The 17,940-nt window shown below is 44.5% G+C and overlaps 1 protein-coding gene across 7 annotated transcripts in view; it reads left to right on the top strand.

The window, feature by feature from the left end:
* The first annotated feature begins 1,660 nt into the window (after window positions 1-1,660).
* Window positions 1,661-17,940, top strand: part of Ercc6 (ERCC excision repair 6, chromatin remodeling factor) — a 76,109-nt gene continuing 59,829 nt past the window's right edge. For 2 of the 7 annotated variants that reach the window (XM_004874530.3, XM_004874528.3), the window contains exons 1-5: window positions 1,661-1,797; window positions 5,970-6,405; window positions 8,260-8,380; window positions 10,143-10,257; window positions 15,280-16,012. In XM_004874530.3, the coding sequence (XP_004874587.1) occupies window positions 5,984-6,405; window positions 8,260-8,380; window positions 10,143-10,257; window positions 15,280-16,012 (1,391 nt within the window). In that variant the 5' untranslated portion in view covers window positions 1,661-1,797; window positions 5,970-5,983. Of the gene's footprint in view, window positions 1,798-2,100; window positions 2,282-4,077; window positions 4,233-5,969; window positions 6,406-8,259; window positions 8,381-8,416; window positions 9,990-10,142; window positions 10,258-15,279; window positions 16,013-17,940 lie in introns of those variants that run through there. The other 5 variants (XM_021251932.2, XM_087210599.1, XM_013069165.3 and 2 more) reach the window with 5 other exon arrangements.

The raw sequence follows: 17,940 nt of genomic DNA, 5'->3' as shown, positions 1-17,940 counted from the left end.
GGTATGTTCGGGTCTTTTTATAGCAAGGCACAGTGTGGGAGGGAATCCAATAAGAATCAGGCTCAGGTTCGTTATATTCCTTTCCCTTGGAAAGGAAACTGGACTTTGACCTGCTGCTGCGGGTATCTGTATATTCTGTCCACTCATCCAGGCTGAGAAGTAGGGGTCATAGTTTATGCCCTAGACCTGAGGAAGTCTAGAGAAATCACTTGTTTCTAAAGGAAAAAAATATATATAACTTTTAAAGGTACATTTTGCTGTAATTTTAAAAAGGTTTACATTTTAAAAAAAAGTTTAAAAGGCTACATCCTTTTTAAAACTTAAGTTTTATTTTTGTTTGGGATGATTAGAGATGGATGGATGGAGGTGGGGTTGCTATAAGTCTCCTTTCAGACTCTTTGACCCATTATCTTCAAGGTTCAAGATGAGAAAGACATACTCTCCTACCAAGCCTCGCAGGTTCTCTCCACAGTCACTTCTGCTTCCAAAGGACTTCCAGGCCCTGGGCTGAGCAGTTCTGCCTGGCACAGCTACCACCTCTTTCTTCAGGGAAGCTCTGGTTCCCTCTATTCTAACCTATGAGTGGACATCGGTATTTCTTCAAATGCTCCAAACTAAAATTTTCACCTGGTTCAAAATCCTCCCTGCCACTGGGATCTGAGGAGTTAAATGATGTGTTCATGCAATCAAGGCATTGTGCAGTTCCACTGTGCACGCACACACTTCACCCAGCCCAGATGTGTGTATGTTACCAGGTTTGGGGTTTCCTTCCAGAGGTGGTTTCTAGGTTCTTCTTGTTTTGAATAAAGAAATGGACAAAACAAGTGCATAAGGTAGAGGTTTTGTATTTATTAAAGGTAGGAAAAGAAACGTTCTGGAGAGTGAGTTTGGGCCAAGTAGGAAAAAGAATACTCTACAGCATGAGAGCAGAGCACCAGGAAAAAAAAATGCAGTAGCACCCAGCTCAGTGGTGGCTGTCCTTGTGTATCCCCCACTCCTCAGGCTGATGCCTGGTCTAGGCCATCCTAAAGATAGCGCTCTCTGGTTGGCTCCACTACAGGGCTTTGGGAACTGTTTTGTGCATGTGTCGGGAACTTTGTAGTTAGATCAGGTCTACTTCCCCAGCCAGTTTGCAACGCCCTAAACTCTTGGCTCAGGTGTGAGAGTGTGGGGTGGGTAAGACCCTTTCCTACTGCTCACCTTTTCAGAGAACTCAAGATGGCTAGGGAGGGAGACGCCCACTGCGGCGGGAACTGCAAAGTGAGATTCTCTGGGAGATAGTGTGGCTCCCTACACCTCCATTCTTTCAGGTTCGTGGAAGGGGGCTGGGGATGTAGTTCAATAATGGAGCACATGCCTAACAAGTGGGAGACTGTGGGTTTGATCCTCGGCATCCCCCAGCCACTTGATAGGCTCAGAGGTTAATTGTAAGCATTTCCATCGATAGGGCCCGCTGCCTTACCCCTTACCCCCCGCCCCCCGCCTCTTTCTTTGGAAACATCTCAGTGCTTACAACCGCCTTACTGAGGATGTGCTTTTCACTAGAGTAAAACGCCGGTTTCCAGACATGCCCAGGCAGCCGGGAGGCAGAAGATTGGGCTTCCCAGCAACCACACGTTCGCGCCGGCGCTCCTAACCCAGTTGGCAGCCCAGCGCGTGCGCACTGGGTCTCGCCCCGCGGCTGGGGCGGATCTTCCGGTGGGCGCGAGCGTCACGCCGAACACGTCTCATCCCTGGGAGGCTGGCGGCAGGACCGTTGCGACTTGGTTTACGCGTGGGGCAACCACGCTGCCCAGGGTGAGTGTTAGACAGCCCGGCTGACTGGGGGTGAGGGTGTCTGGTCCGGCTGGGGCACCTTCGGGGATCGCAGCCCCGCAACCCCAGCCTCTGGCCTCCCTGACGAAGCCCGGCGGTAACGCCGGTCGCGCTGTTTCCGGCGGTTCACCTGTGGGCGGAAGTGACGTCGCGGGGCGTGCCCACCTTAGCGACGGGTTAGAGTCGTGGGGTTGCTGGCGAGTAGGGCTCCCGGAGCGGCGGGAGGCCGCTGTTAGGTCTCCGTTACACTCCCGGGGGTGCTTGGAAGACAGTCGGGTGGCGTCTGTCGTGGGCCTACGGCCGACTCGACCTGTGGACGACGAAGTGCAGAGCGGTTGTCGCCTGCCAGTGCTCTGACCTGGTTTCCCATCGCATCATCCTCCCTTACGCCACCTTGGCTCACGCAGTCATTCTCCCGGAGCATCTCCCAGTGTCGCCTCCTCGTTCCCTCTGCAGCTTGTCACCGGTACTGTAACCCAGCTGGGCTTTTATAGACACAAATTGGGCCATGCCAAAGTCATTGTGTTGGAGTGAGATGCAGGCTCATGCTTTTCAGACCGTGCGACCTGGCTCCTCTGCCTTCCCCTGCTCAGTTAGCCTCGGAACCAAAACCCAGTTGCCCTGACCACGAAGCCCGGTGCTCCAGGAGGAGGACAGTGAAGGGACAGCTGCCCCGATAACGAAGCTTAGCCACGTACTATACGATGCTCTTAAGATTTACACCACAGAGCGAGGATTCATCGGCTGACTGAAAGGAAAATATTCCCTTTTCCCCCCTAGCATTCTACGTTCCCAAATTCACCAAGTCTTTAGCACTCCACTGTCTCATTGCGAGGTGTTCACTCTGGCCTGATCAAAGCCAATTTTTTTTTTTCGTACCGGGGATCTAAACCCTATTCTTGCTGCACATGCTGCCTCTAATGTTACTTCATCAGCGAGGCCTCATCAGCCTCACACCTACCTCTATGACTTCAATTAGTTTTCTCTTATTTTGTCATAAAGAACTCTGTATTTTCCTCTTGAGCAGTCACGGTAATTGTGTCTGTTGGGACAGGAACTAATTTGCCTAGTACATTGCCTGGTGTAATTGTGGAATGCATGATTTATTTCCCTTCTGAAACATTCTGATGAAAGCCTTCTGGTTTCTTGTGCTTAGCGACTTCTTTCTCCAATTTCCAGCCCCTTCTGGCTCCCCCCGCCCCTCAGCTTTAACTTCTGTCCTGAGTATCTTCAATTTGGGGCCCTTTTGTTCTACCACTTGTATTCTGAAGATCCCCGGTAGTACACTTTCCCAGATCTGCTTATTACCGGAGGAGGTAGTTATACAGTGTTGCGGTGTATGGCTTTGGGGGAGCCAATCGCAGGCAACCCTCAATGTTTGTTTCCCATCAACTCCTTTTGTCTTCTGACAGACATTTGTTCTAGTCTCCTCTTCTCCAGCCCCATCCCAATTTTGTCCCCGAACTCAGGAACCGCCCAGGTTTCCTACTTTGGGGGACATTTTCTCTATGGTCCACTTGAGTTTCCCTCTGTACCTACACAGATTTGGGTATGTCAGGGGTCTCCATTCTGCCACTGTCAGAGAAAGATGTGTCATACCTTCTGGTCTCTTCTACTCTGTACTGTCCCCTGGCACTGCTCAGCTTTCTGTGTAGGTCATCTCCCCATGCCCACTTCAGCCATGGCATTTTCTACTCTTCCTCCCACATCTTCCCACCCACATCCCAGCAAACACATTGTTACCTCATCACTCCAGCTGTCTCCCCTCCACAGCCAAGCTCCTTAAAGGCATGGGCCACCCGGGGTGGCCTTCATTGTCTCATCTCCTGCTGACTTCATAACCCACTACAGTCTGTTTTTGTCTCTGTTGCTCCATTGAAACTTCTTTTAATTAGATAACAAATGACCTGCTGGTGTCCAGTTTCAATGGATCCTTTCTGGTTTCCTTATGTGAACATGCTGTTATTTTCCATTTTTAATCATTCCTTCTGTTTCTTTTATTATTAGTTTTCCCCCAAACTTCATTATTTTTAACCTTGTCTTTATACTGCAATACTAATAGTCTTGGCTGAATTGACATTTTTTAACTTAAAAATAAACCCTTGTGTGTGTGCAAATAAGAAAAACAACAGAAAAGGCTCTGAAAAAGGTTCTGAAGCAGAATTCTGCCCCTTCTGTTGGAAAGGGAGACTAAGCTGAGCCTTTCTCCTGCCCCTGCGATGTTCACCTCTAACTTTTTTGGTGTTACCCTCTTCTCTCCAGATTCATGATCCCTGGCAAGGGTAGACCCTTGGAAACCTCGGAGCTGCTTCTCCTGCTGGGCCACCCACATCCCACACAGACCTTTCATTTGAGCTCAGATTTTCATTCTGACTGAATGCTGCGCCAGTATTGGTGACTTACAGACTCTTTGCCAAGTATGCCCTTTCTGCTTCCCTTCTTTCCACAAGTCTCACTTTTGTGTCTGAATTCACTGGTGACTCATTTACCCAGATCAAACTTTATTTTAGACCCTTCTGTGGATCTCCTTTCCACAGATATTGAGCACTGCCTCGGTATCAGCCCGTGGGCCAGGGATTCAGACCTTAGAGCACACACAGTTGTTTCTTGGCCCCAGACACTGCACTGCTCTCACTTCTGAGTTGATACTTGTCAATAACCCTCCTTGCTGCCCTTCTACTCCAGTAGAAAATTGAGCCTCTTGAGGGGCAAGTGGTGCTCAGTTCTCCACATCTTTGTTCCCCAGTGTTTGGTTGCTAGGACTGTTTTTAATGTGGAATGTGTGGGTTGAGGAAGGAGCATGTGGTCATTTCATAGAAATAAAATTTCAGCACTGAAAGGAACCTTAGTTTATTGACAGTTACCTAAAAGGCAAGGTTGTCTCTTGAGTATTGCGTTGCTTTAATATATTTATTAGATGCGATGCTGTTGATGCAGGAATATGTTCTCCCCCCAGCAGTTCTGGATGATGAGATGTATCCCTATGTATCTCTATGGTATCCTCCGCCACCTTTTACAAGTTTGTATGTACTGTACCTTTTCAGATCCTTTTGTGTGCATTTCATACAGATGCACAAACACTTCAATAAATGCACTCATACTATGTCCACTGCTTTTATCACTTGGCGTGGCTTTTATGATGAGTGCCACAGAAAATACTTAATGGCTACATGAGATTATTAAAACATGCTGAGTAAGCACCTGTCTTCCTCCATGCTAGCCATGTGTAAGTAGAGACAGTCTCTTTCACCTTTGTGGTGGAGTGAAGGCAGTATGCGTTCAGTAGAAACTGTACTTTGAATTTTGCTCTTTTCCCAGGAGAGCAATATGCTGTGTGATCCTCTTACAGCATTGGGGGACAGCAGGGAGCTACTGATCCATTCAGTTGCATGGTCACAGGCCTGCTGAGAAAGCTATCACCCAAGTCTTTGCAGGGTGCTGTGGTCCTCTAGAGTAAATACTTGGAACTGGAATTGCTGGGCAGAGGCCTGGAGAATTTTACATCTTGACAGCCACTGCTAAATTGTCCTCAGAGGGGCTAATTGGCTCACCCCTGCCCAGCATGTGACTTCTGGTGTATATCAGACATTATGCCTGCCAATGTGAGGGTTGAGGAGTTATATTGTATATCGAAATAGAGTTATTTTTGAGAATATTTTAATGAATCGTTCAGAGATTCTGATTTGCTCGAAGGTCCTGTTCACTGGATAGATACTCAGCCTAAGCGTCAGATTCACAGTGGAGTTCTCTCCTTACATCACTGACCCTCTGTGTTAGATGACTGTGCCACTCCAGTGTAAATGATTTGTGCCACAGGAAAGACAGTAGCCAAACCACTGCAGCTCTTTTGGAACAGTCCCTGGATCTTGGAATTGTGTTGCTTCTATTCTGTGGCTTCTCAGCTGGCTACTGGCCTGTCCTTTGTTGATGCTACTGCATTTCTTCATTTGGTTGACTTTTCTTATTTATTATCAGAAGACATATAATTTGGGTCTCTTAGGAAATTAGTACTTGGAAACTTGAATTTATATAAGCAGAAGATTATATCACCTGATGATTTGAGAAATCGGTACATTAATTATGAAATACTTAGGAAATTCTGTAATGATCAATATAGACAAGAGCTTCACCACATTTTTACCTTTTCTGTTCAGATAGTCTGTGAAGGATGCCAAGTGAAGGGAGCCGCCACTCCTGTCAAACTCAGGAGCAGGAGCATTCACAGAGTCCGCCTGTCAGAGCTGATGAAGATACAACTGGGGAGCAGGAGCATGGAGGTGCTGTGGAGGTGGGGAAGCAACTGGCCTCTCCTCCCTCTGACTGTGGGCCGTCCACCTCTGCCGAGGGGTGCACATCAGCAGCCATGAGGAGAGGCCCGACCCTGGTGCACATCGACAGACATCAGATCCCCGCAGTGGAGCGGAATGCACAGGCCCTAGAGCTGCAGGGCCTGGGTGTGGACGTCTATGACCAGACCGTGCTGGAGCAGGGTGTGCTTCAGCAGGTGGACAGCGCCCTGCACGAGGCCAGTCGAGCAGCCCAGCTTGCAGATGCTGAGAAGGAGTACCAGTCTGTCTTGGATGACCTCATGTGAGTGTGGCCTGACCTCCCTTTCAGAATTTGTGTGTAAACATGGTAGGGAAATTAAGGTAAGAGAGAGCTATAATATTCCTGAGATTTAGGAGATTTATAGAAGCTCTTAATTCAGGAGACAGAGGAAGTGAGTACAGCCCTCCCCTCAGGAGCAGCATTGTTGGAGGGCTCAGTCTGGCTCACCAAGGCACATCTTGTGCTTGTGTAGCATCCTGAAGAGAGGGCTGTCCTGGAGGCCTGTGGACTCATGGGCAGGTGGCCTCAGGAGAAGGGTGCCCCAGCTTCGGAGTTCTCTGCTTGAGATACTGGAAGCACATACTGCCTCCACATCACATTTTTCTCTGTCCTGTAGTTTCTACCTAGCTTGCTGTCCTCAAGCTGAGTGTTCGGTCCCTTGGTAGTTTTTCAGATTTGGATTTCTAAAAATAAAGGGAAAGAACTTTTTCCCCTTCCTTTCTTCTATCTTGCTTTGACTGTAAGGAGAGATGAAGTTCCATGGAGAACTTTGTGTCACAGAGCAGACATAGTGCCTGGATGGGGACAGGTGGACCCGGCCAGGCTGGGTGAGGACAGGGGTGGGGAGGTGGTAAGGGTGAGCCCATTTGTCCTTGCCACTGGGTTTTGTTCTGGACGGGGTCAAGGAAATGAGAGAGAGAAGCTGAGGCCTGGGCTGGATGTGGCTGGGAACGGGGGTTGTAGAGCTGGTGGCTACCCATAGTACAGGTGGCTTTTGGCATGTAAAGGACTTGCTTTCTGCTAATGGTTCCCTGCTGTGTCCTTCTAGTCTCTTATTTTGTTGTTGGCCTTCTGAGCAGCAAATGCTCTAGTGTAGTTACAATGTGACTTTGAGTGTAGAGGGCCCCAGGTCCTAATAATGACCCATCTTTTACTGTGATCTTGGAATGTGTCCACTTCTACAGTGGTGACAGAAGAGAATACTGTAGAGGCTCAGGCAGGGTGACACTATGTGACGGTGTCATTTGGTGCCTTAAATGGCCGATAACTTGCATTGTTTATCCTGAAATCCACAAAAGGTATAAAGAGGAAATTATAGAAATGTCCAGAAGACTGAATTTGTATTTTGGAAATTGTGAACTATTAACTCTGTGGTGTTTGTTTTAAGAGTAATTTATTTTAAATTGATTTTCTTTCCCTTCACACCACAAAGTTTAACGCTATAGTAAATGAATCTTCCAGTTGTATGAAAGAAAAGTACTGTCACAGATGTATGATTTATATAAGAAAATGTGTAAGTGCTTCTGAGACTTTTTCAAACTTTGAAAAGCTTCCATAGTAGGTTTTAAAAGCCTGTGTATACGTTTCTTCATGTAAAAGGACAATTTATTGTACATTGTTCTAGCGTAGTGTTTTGAATAAAATAGACACTTAAAAAAATACTTGTATGGTGTGGTCTGCAAGGGGTGGTGGAGCAAGCTTTTCCTAGCAGTTGGGAGGCTGAGGCAGTAGGATTGCTGCAAGTTCTCAAACCACCCCACCCTCCAAATTCCTTGTAGAAGGAGTGAATCTGTTTAAAAGTGGGAATGAACTGATTTAAATTAGCCAGAGAAGAAAAATGTTAGTAATTATCTTAAACTTTTAACCTATTTGTGGACAATAAGAATGTATATTCTCATTTAATTTTTCTCATTTTTTAGTTCATAAGAAGTAAAAGAAACATGTTTTTAGCATTTTTCTCTTTATATTGCACTATAAAAATGTTACTGTAGGGCTGGGGATTTAGCTCAGTGGTGCCACCGCCTGCCTTGCAGGCGTAAGGTCCCGAGTTCGATCCCCAGTACTAAAAAAAAATGTTACTGTAGTGGGAAATAGACAATTTATCTTATTTTTCAGGTCATGTATGACATCTCTGAGGCAAATCAATAAAATTATTGAACAACTTAGCCCTCAAGCTGCTACCAACAGAGACATCAACAGGAAACTAGATTCTGTAAAACGACAGAAATATAATAAGGTGATTCCAAATCATGCATTGACTTGCTTTTATGTATTTAATTTGTCAGCTATTTCCGTCACACCCTCTGTACACAGTATTTTTTAAACCCCACACGTGCAGTGCACAGGACTGGCGCAGTGCACACATACACGCGTGCCTACATCCCTGTGTGAGAGTTCCTGTGTGGCTCTGTGACCTCCTCACTCCTGGGCCTGCCACAGTCTTCCTGTCATCACCCTGCTCAGCTCCTGCTAAGCCTGCTGGTCTCTCACTCAGTTCCATTTCCAGTGGACTTTGTTTTCTTGCTTAGCTCTTGCACAGATTGGCTCCACTTTGTTTCTGGTTGATGTAACCTTTCCCCTCACACACCTCTGCTTTCTCTCCTGAGAGGCTGGCCCTTCATCCCTGTTTGGGTCTTAGTCAGCACCCAACCACACTGGGGCAGCTCTCAGGGATATTAAAGATGTTAAGGTGATGTTTTTATGAGGTTTGAAACTTTTTTTAGGGCTTATGCACCCTTTCATGGAAATACCTTGCAGTAGATAGGAATGGCTAGTTTTGATCATTTTAGTTCTGATGGAGTCTTTGTGTTGCTGAGTTCCACGTGTATGGGTGTATACAGACTCCCTTTGTGTGGTGGCCCTCCTTTTCCTTCTACCACCATCAATTATCTTTACCACCTGTCTCTCTTACCTTGAGAACAGCAGTACAGAGGTCAGAGCTAGCAGTATCCCAGAGCACAGAGGGTCTCCAAAACCAGAGAGGGGACATTTGGCCTCTCCTGGGAGTATGTGAATTAAATTGATGGGCAGAAACCTTTGACCTTTGGCTTCTGATAGGCTGGGGTTTCCAGGGTGGAGAGGACCAAACTTGGCCCCTTGAGGTCCTGCTCTAACTTAATGATACTTTCTTATCTTTCTTTAGCAGCTCCTCGATGTTTAGAGATAGACTGTTCAGAGAGAAGGTAGGATTTTGCTTGAGAGGCTGATAAGAAAGAAAACACACTGCAGATCATTGGGAGGTACTATTTATGTTTTAAGACTTCCCCTTGCTCCACATTCATATTTGGAGTTGAAATATTTTGTGTGTGTGTGTGGTGCTGGGGATCCAGTACCTGCTAGGCAGGCACTCTACCTCTGATGGAATTGAGACCTTCTTTGCCCTGTGAAGAGGAGCCAAGTACCCCAGGCCTAGTTAATTGGGAGGCTGAGTTCTGATGGTATCAAGAGAGACAAGACAGAAAGGCGTCTCAGTGGGTGGTGTCATGAGGCATGGCAGAATGCCATGTCTGAAAGTTTTGTGACTAGGCAGAATGCTGTAAAGGACATCATAAATATTGTAGGTTATCAGACAGGAGTGACTCTTTTAACTGATATCTGTGTTTGTGTTTCTTATCCCTATGGCCTGCTGGCCTCCATAGCCCATTGGCTGGTGAGGTCAGAAACACGAGAAGTTCTGTCAGTGTCCAGTGTGTCATGGGGGACCGAGTGGGACAGTTCTGCTTCTGTGGTTAGTACATGTGATGTGAGCTCAGGCATGTGGAGAGCTAGTGCCGTGCTGTGAGGAGGGACTTGCTGCAGGAAAGTAGAAGTTGCCCAAGGAAATTACTTGATATTGATATTACTTGGTATTACTTGATAATAATAGTAATGTATGGGGTTTCTGTTTCATTTTCATGTTACTCGTGATCACGGTTTTAAAATTTCATAGAGCTGTCTTTTTGTATTTAACAATAAATCTCTGCCTTTCTGTGTTCTGTATCTGGTATTCACCATTCAAGGAACAGCAACTGAAGAAGATCACTGTGAAGCAGAAGCGCCTCCAGGCTGTCCTTGGCAGAGCAGAGGTGAGAGTGGAGCTGGAGCACGCTGGTGGCCTGGAGGAGGAGGATGCAGGTGAGGGTGCTGGCAGCAGCTTCTCCAGGTTCATGAGTTGGTCTTGGTACCGTGGGGTCAGTGCAGGGTGTCCTTTAGTCTTTGCCTGGGCTTTGGGAGAACAAAACAAAACAATACATTTGTTTGCTTTAATGTCAAAATGGACTAGGAAATTTTATCCCCTGCAGAATCAAACCTCTTGAGTCATGTGGAGTTTTTAGAGAAGGAAAGTAAATTTTTAACTGTTCACTGAAGGCTGCTGATGCACATTTTGTTGAACATTCAATAAATTGGAAATCTTTAGCATTCTTCTATTGTTAAATTGATAAAGACAACTACCGTCTCAGTTGAATTACATTTTGGATGCTGAGCATCATCAGTCAGCATTTGCAGAGCTGCTCTTGTATCTCTTTAAGGAGCATGTTTGGCAGGCTTTCTGAGCATCCATTCAGTTGTTAAGAAAAATCCTTTAGGTTAAACTACCATGGCTACAGTTTCATTCACATTTCTGTTTTGAATGCTTGTCTTTGGGAAAACCTTGTAGGAAAATGCATAAGCTCTGGAACTAAATGTCTTTTCCACGGGTGTGTGTGTGTGTGTGTTCATAGAAATTGTTGATTAGTGGTCATGTAGTGCTTGAAAAATAGATCAAGTGTTTAAGCTTTCTAAGCAAGTATTTTCTTGCAGCTTGAGGGTTAATTGCTCAGACAAGAGAATTATTACGAAGAACATAACAACAGGTCATGGAGAAAAATATTAGATGTGCTTCAGAAATTCAGTCTCGCAAGATTTATTAGTCCTATGACCAGGGCTTTCTGCTGTGGAGTGCTGTATTTTCCTTGGTAAAGGGCATTTGTTCCTGTTCAGCAGTCTAAAACCTATTGTCTTTCACTTCCTATTGCTGCTTGGATAAAACTGTCCAGCACTGATAGATACCTTCTTGAATCCGAGAATCCTGTCCACCCTTACCTCCTTCATCCTGTCCACAGTTGCTGATGCTTCCTGTGCCTGCTAGAACCTGTCTTTCTCCTGGTTTCCTTTATACACTCTGACCATTCCTGTATCATTATTTTTGGCTGCTTTTCTGGCATTACCTTAAAATGCTGATGTTTCTGAGGATTTCTTGTTGAGTCCCCTTCTTGTTCTACTTCTGCTACTTCAATAGTCTCTTTTATTCCTATGGGTTTTGCAGCAGCCACCTAAGTTCTGACATTGTACAAATATGCAGCTCAGTGTTTTGAGCCACTGATTGCTATATTCTCCAGCTGGGCACCAGACAGCATTTGAGACTCCTCTCCCACTGAGGTCTCTCCTTTATCCTGTCTGCAGGGACAGAGGAGCAGAATGCCTGTGAGTCCCAGTCTTGGGGGCTGGCTCTGTATCGCCAGGTGTTGGCCTTGGCTGCCTTCTTTAGCTTGTAAGTCTGTCCGAACATGTGCAGTGGGCATACTGTGAGTGCAGTGGCCCCCCCTGCTGCCCATGGGTGGCCTAGAGGTTACCTTTCCCTGCTCTCCAAAAGGTGGTCCATTTTATAGGGTGATGGTTGAGACTGCTTGACAGTTCTTTTGGGGAAGTGGGTGGATAAGGATCAATTACAGACAGAAGGAAACTGGGGAGAGCGATGGGACTGTTCACTCTCACTTTCCTATTCCACATTAAACTGAATAGTGTAGGAATGGAAGAAAAGACACACAGAGCATAAGGATGAGAAAGAAAGCCACGGTTATTCATGTATTGCATGATCCTTTATGTATTTTAAAAGACGTGACGAGTAAGCTCTTAGAATTACTACGTGAATTTAGCAGTATCACTGAATACGTGGCTAGTATATATGTCACTTTTGTTCACCAGGGGGAAAAAATAAAGATGCTAGCTACAGATAAAAATCAAATACCTAAGCTAGGCATGGTGACACATGCCTGTAATCCTAGCTAATTGGGAGGCTGAGGCAGGGGGATTATAATTTCAAGGCCAGCCTGAAGGGCAACTTAGTAAGACCCTGTCTCAAAATTAAAAAGGGGAAGGAATATAGCTCAGTGGTAGAGTGCTTGCCTAGCATGCTTCTGGGTTAAATCCCCGGTACCGAAAAACAAACAAAAAACCCCTAGAAATAAATTTAGCAAAATTACAGTTTTTGGTAGTGTTTCCTAAAAACTATATCATTAAAAACTATATCATTGAAAATTTATGAATACTTAAGTAAATTTAGAGGTATACTATGGTCATGGATTGGATGATACATATTATGTCATTCCACCCAGCTACAGTTTCAGTGAAATTCCAATGTAAATTTTAGATTTTTGTTTTGTATTTATTTATTTTCCAGTACTGGGAATCGAACTTGCACTTGCCAGGCAGGCGCAGCACCACTGAGCTACATCCCTGGGCCCAGATTTTTGTTTTTTAAAGGCAAAGGGCATGAAGAAGGAAGTATAGGTTGAGGGTGGAGGTCAATGACAAGCTGATTTTAAAATTCATACAAAGCTACATTGGCTGAAGGATAGTCAAGGTGATCTTGAAGATGAACAAATGTCAAGATTTGTCATGAAGCTGTAGTAATTACAACAGTGTTTGTAGCACAAGAGTACACAGGCTGACCAGTGGGACAGAACAGAGGCCTGGCCAACAGGTCCACCCATGCATGCCTACCTGACCCATGAAAGAAATGGCCAGGAGTGCTGTGAGAAAGAACCCAGTGACCCTGGGTTAAATCACATGAAAACACAGTGAAACTCATTGCACTATCCACAGGAAAACAAGTAAATTCTAAGCGCACTATAGGTCTGAATGTTAATGGTAAAATAAAGCTTTTAGTATATAACAAAATATTTTTATGATTTTGGGGTGGGCAGAGACTCAAATAGAATACAAAAATCTCTGTGAAGGAAAAAAATTGTTAAGTGTACCGTATAGAAAATAAGATTTCTGTTTGTCTAGAGATAGCATTCAGAGAGTGAAAAGGTAAGCTGCTGAGTGGAAAAGGACTTGCAGAACACTTAGGAATCAAGGGACTTAGATTAGAATGTTTAAAGAACTAAGAACCTTATTTTTAAGGCAGACAGAGAAAAATGGGTCAAAGACTTTTGCATTCTTCACAGAAGATCAACAAGTCTATGAAAGGCACTTTGTTTCATTAGTCATCAGGGAAATGCAAATTACGGCCACAGTGTGGCCCCATTGCTCCTACTGGAGTAGCCAGAGTGAAATGCAAGGGAGTAGACAGTTGGAACTAAGACTGTGGGTGGAACTTAAAACCGTACCACATTGCAGATCTCTTTGGCAGTATCTGCTAAAACTTAACAAACCCAGAGAATTATATACATTTATCACCAAGGATGTGTACCAAGGATTCATAGTAGCAGTATTCATAGTAGCCAAACCTGGAAATCACCCAGATGTCCATTAACAGTGGGAATGGAATAATTACACTGTGGCCATATGGAATACTAATAACAGAGTTAACCACCTGCACCTTCATTCAGCAAATCAATGTGCATCACTCAGATTAATGCTGACCGAAAACAGGTGGACATGGAGCATACAGGGTCCATCTGCAGCAGGTTCAGAGCCAGATATGACTCGGCCAGCATTGCCTCTGGATTTTCTAGTGATTCCTGTTACTTGATCTAGATGCTGGTATTTGACGATATATATTTTTTTTCTGAGTATTTATTGAGCTTACAATTTGTGCATTCTCTCTTCTGTATTTTAGTGCAAGTTTAATGAAAAACTGGCAGTGGTACCATTGGCCTGCAAGACCCAAAGATTTTAGAATACAGATTCCTTCCTGTTTAGCTGGAGGGCAGTTTTTCCTAATGACAGGAGTGATTTCTGAGTGACTTTACACTTGTTGTGGAATACCTTCACATTTTACTTCACCTTTTCAAATTGGTCCATGTCCGGCAGACCTTTGGCAGTGAGGGGAGTGTTCTTTGTGTTGTCCATGTGGTAGCCTTCAGTCACATATCTTTTGAGCACTTGCAGTATGGCGATGCAGATTTTAGCTAATCTAAATTTAAATAGACGCAGGTGACTGGTAACTGCTGTGTTGAGCAGTGCAGAGCTAACATTTTGCTTTTTGTGTTTGGGTACGTGCTGTTCCCATAGCTGTCTGCTTTCAGTTTTATTGTCTCTTGATTTGAAGTCCATCTGAATGTTGGTGTATTAACAATTACATGGGAACTTGGGAGGTTGCTGCTGTGGGCTCTTCCTTGGTTGATAAGGAAATGTAGCTAAATATGTCTGTAACTAACATATATATTAATAGGCCTATGTTTGGATGTACAGAGTATATTTCTAATGTGATATTTTTTATTTGAATTCAAATTTATTTTAACTGCTACATAAAAAGATAAACATTTATGTATGAGCACTGTGATATTTTGATACATGTATATATTGTGTAATCTTTAAATCAGGCTGGACATAATCTATCTCCTTAAACATTTATCATTTCTCTATGGTGAAAACATTCAAACTCCTTCCCTCTGGCTTCTCAGAATATGTGGTTGTTATTGTATCACCCTCCTGTGTGATGGCACACCTGACTCCCTGCCCTGCCTGTGACTTAGCGTTAGTGCTTGTAGGCGGGCAGCCCCCATCTTTCCCTCCAGCACCTTCTCCCCAGGCCAAGGTAACTGCCAGGCTACTCTCAACTTCTGTGAGATTCCATGGCTGAGTGAGATCATGCCTGCTTGTCTTTCTGTGCAGGCTTATGTCATTTAACATGAGGATATCCAGTTCCATCTATGCTGTCCCAAATAAGAGCCGTTTGTTTTTGGTTATGGCTAATTAGTGTTTCGTGGTGATGTGTATGTATCACATTTATACAGAGTGATATTTTGGAGGAAAGTTCCTGAGAAATCATGTTTTGAATGGTAATATATTAAATATGGCATGATAAATGCTGTCATAAATTTACTCTAAGCTTTAGTGCACTAAATTTATGAGTTCTTGGTAGTTGCCTCCTGTTGATTGAATAAATGAACATTTCTGATGTACATGGGAAGGTTTATGCTGGTCCGCATTTCCATTCTGTTTCAGAACCGGGCCCGTCCTGTCTTGGCATCATGCTCATGCCTGCCCAGAAGACCGCCTGGGAGGAGCTCATTCGCACCGGCCAGATGACACCATTTGGTACCCAGGTCCTTCAGAAAACAGAGAAAAAGCCTAGAAAACTAATGCTCAATGAGGCGTCAGGCTTCGAGAAGTATTTGGCAGATCAAGCGAGACTGTCATTTGAAAGGAAGAAGCAAGCTGCTAATAAAAGAACATCCAGAAAAGCTGCAGCCTCAGTCAAGCCTGCCTCAAATGCACAGTCAAAAGAAAACAAACCAAAGCAGAGAAGCCAGATTCTCTCCAAAACAGACTGGCGCTTGAAGAAGCACATCAGGAAGCTCCAGAAGAAGGCGCTGCAGTTCCAGGGGAAAGTGGGGCTTCCCAGGGGGAAGAGGTCCCTAGGGGCTGAGGCGAGGTTGCAGGCAATGGGAAACTCTGAGAGTGAGGAGCCCAGGTCCTTCCCCATGGAGGGGGAGGAAGAGGGAGATGGGGAGGAGGTAGGGGCTGACCTGTCTGGAGATGGCGCAGACTGTGAGCTGAGGCCTGAGCTCAGGGGCCAAAAACGCCAGAAGAAAGTCCCAGCGCAGGAGAATGATGACGACTTTTCTCCAAGTTCTGGGGAAGAAGCAGAAGCCACTGAAAGAGGCCGAGGAACAGGTCGAAAAGTAGTGAGGTGCTGCGACGATGGAGATGAAGATTATTATAAGCAGCGGTTAAGGTCAGTCTTGGTTGGTGCTAGGTGTCAGCTTAGTGCTATGTAAGGGTTCTAGATGCAGGTGACAGTGCTGCGCCCTATTAGTGGCAAGGTGGAACTTCCACAGCCGTAGCCTGCTAGAGCCAGCAGCCTGAGTCCTCCCTATGGCTGATCTGAAGGCTGCTACTTCTGGGCCTTTATTCAGTTCAGAGCATGTCTTGGAGGAAGAGGTTGGGGAGAGGCTGGGGCAGGAACACAGAGAGGAGCAGAGTGTGAGCCATGTGGCCTTTGCTTGGAGGAGTCACCCTGCAGTGAGTGTCAGGACAGGCAGAGGTGGTATTGTGCATACTTCCTACGGGGTTATTTGTGTGCTTTTGTTTTCCTTTTGAAGCAGGATAGTAACTGCAGAGGGTTTAAGCCTGCTTTCTTAAATCCCCCTTCCTTGCCTTGAGAAAATCATCCTTTGTAGAATCGTAACCACCATCATACCAAAAGTATACTTGGTGTGCGTGGCAGGCCTTCCATTTCATGGTCACTGTTTATGCCAGAGCCTGACCTTGGTCTTGACCCCTGTGTCTGTCAGTGTGTGATATAAGGGAGATGACAGGGAAGTGAAGGTGTGTAACGTGAAGTCAGAATCACCATGGCCATGTGCTCTGCAAACCAGGAAAGGCAGGCCACACACTGTAGCCTCTCCACAGTCTGAGCACGTGCATGAGCACGTGACATGCATTAGCTGTAAGGGCCCTGAGGAAGCCAGGAGAAAGGGATCGCAGTACTTTAAAAATATTTAACATGAACTTTTTCATAGTCCTCAACAGTTTTCTATTTCTAAATGGGAGGAGACCTAGTATGTTGGATTTCTCTTAGCTTTCCACTGGCCTTCATGGGTAAAGGTTGCCTGGTAGTTTTTCTTTTTTTGTTGATAACTGCTCATGACCCAAGTGCAGATCCAGCCTTCTCAAAGGGGATGCACCAGTGTTGCTTAAAAATAAGCACCCATGGCTTAAATGCAGCTCTTATGCAGTACTGTGTAGCTGAGGGGCTTCTGTTTGTCATTTCCTCTGCAACTTTAGTTAGCTTGCACACTTAGTGTCTGTAACATTGTTTGAGGAATATTGCTCAATACTCTTGGACAGTGAGTGGTGTTGGTCCTTTTCTTAACTACCATAGAAGATTAATAAAAGTGTTAATCTTCACATATTGATTAGAAATGGAGCAATATATATTTTCATTAAACCAGGTCAATATTAAACATATTTAAAATATAACAGTATTTTGATCAAGAGCAATTTATTTTGATTGAATTTTAAATATAGATGTAGTTTAATTTTATGGCAATAAATTTGTCTTAATAATATTAGGATTGTAAAACAATTTATTATTTCCAAAGCCATATCATAAACCAATTTTTTTGCGAAGTTACAGTAAAATCTCAAATGAATTTCAGAAACATCAGTAACTCTAATTGCCACCAAAATACGATAGCTCTTAAAATTTTATAGCTAGTTATTAAGGCTGTTAAGCTGCAGATATCCACATTGAAATGTTTGTATTACATCTCCTTTGGTACTCTAGATTGGAGGATGTTAAAAAAAGATAAAATGGTTAGGATTCAGAAGCCTATTAACAATATTTGAGAACTTCCAGTCATTCTATAAGTTGTTAATTGTTGCTGATCTTTGTAGATGATTGAAATAGTAATGGCATTTCCTTGCGTGAAGAGAAGGGACTTAGGATTGCTTATCTTAGCAATTATTTGATGACAGGTGATCACAGTAAGGCCATGTAGTTTATAATATGGAAAATGAGTTTTTCTCACTGGTTAGAATTGAGGATGTATCCAGGCTGGGAACCTTATATAAAATGTAACAAATACATTTTGGTGATGGCAGGTTAGTTATTTTGCTTTTTAAACTCTTGAAAGTGAGAGTAGGCCACTGCTAGACAGC

Source organism: Heterocephalus glaber, unplaced genomic scaffold (genome assembly GCF_053883595.1).
Source record: "Heterocephalus glaber isolate CG9 unplaced genomic scaffold, H.glaber_assembly_v1.0 deba00001150, whole genome shotgun sequence".
Lineage (NCBI taxonomy): Eukaryota > Metazoa > Chordata > Mammalia > Rodentia > Bathyergidae > Heterocephalus > Heterocephalus glaber.
This window is presented reverse-complemented; position numbering and strand designations above follow the sequence as displayed.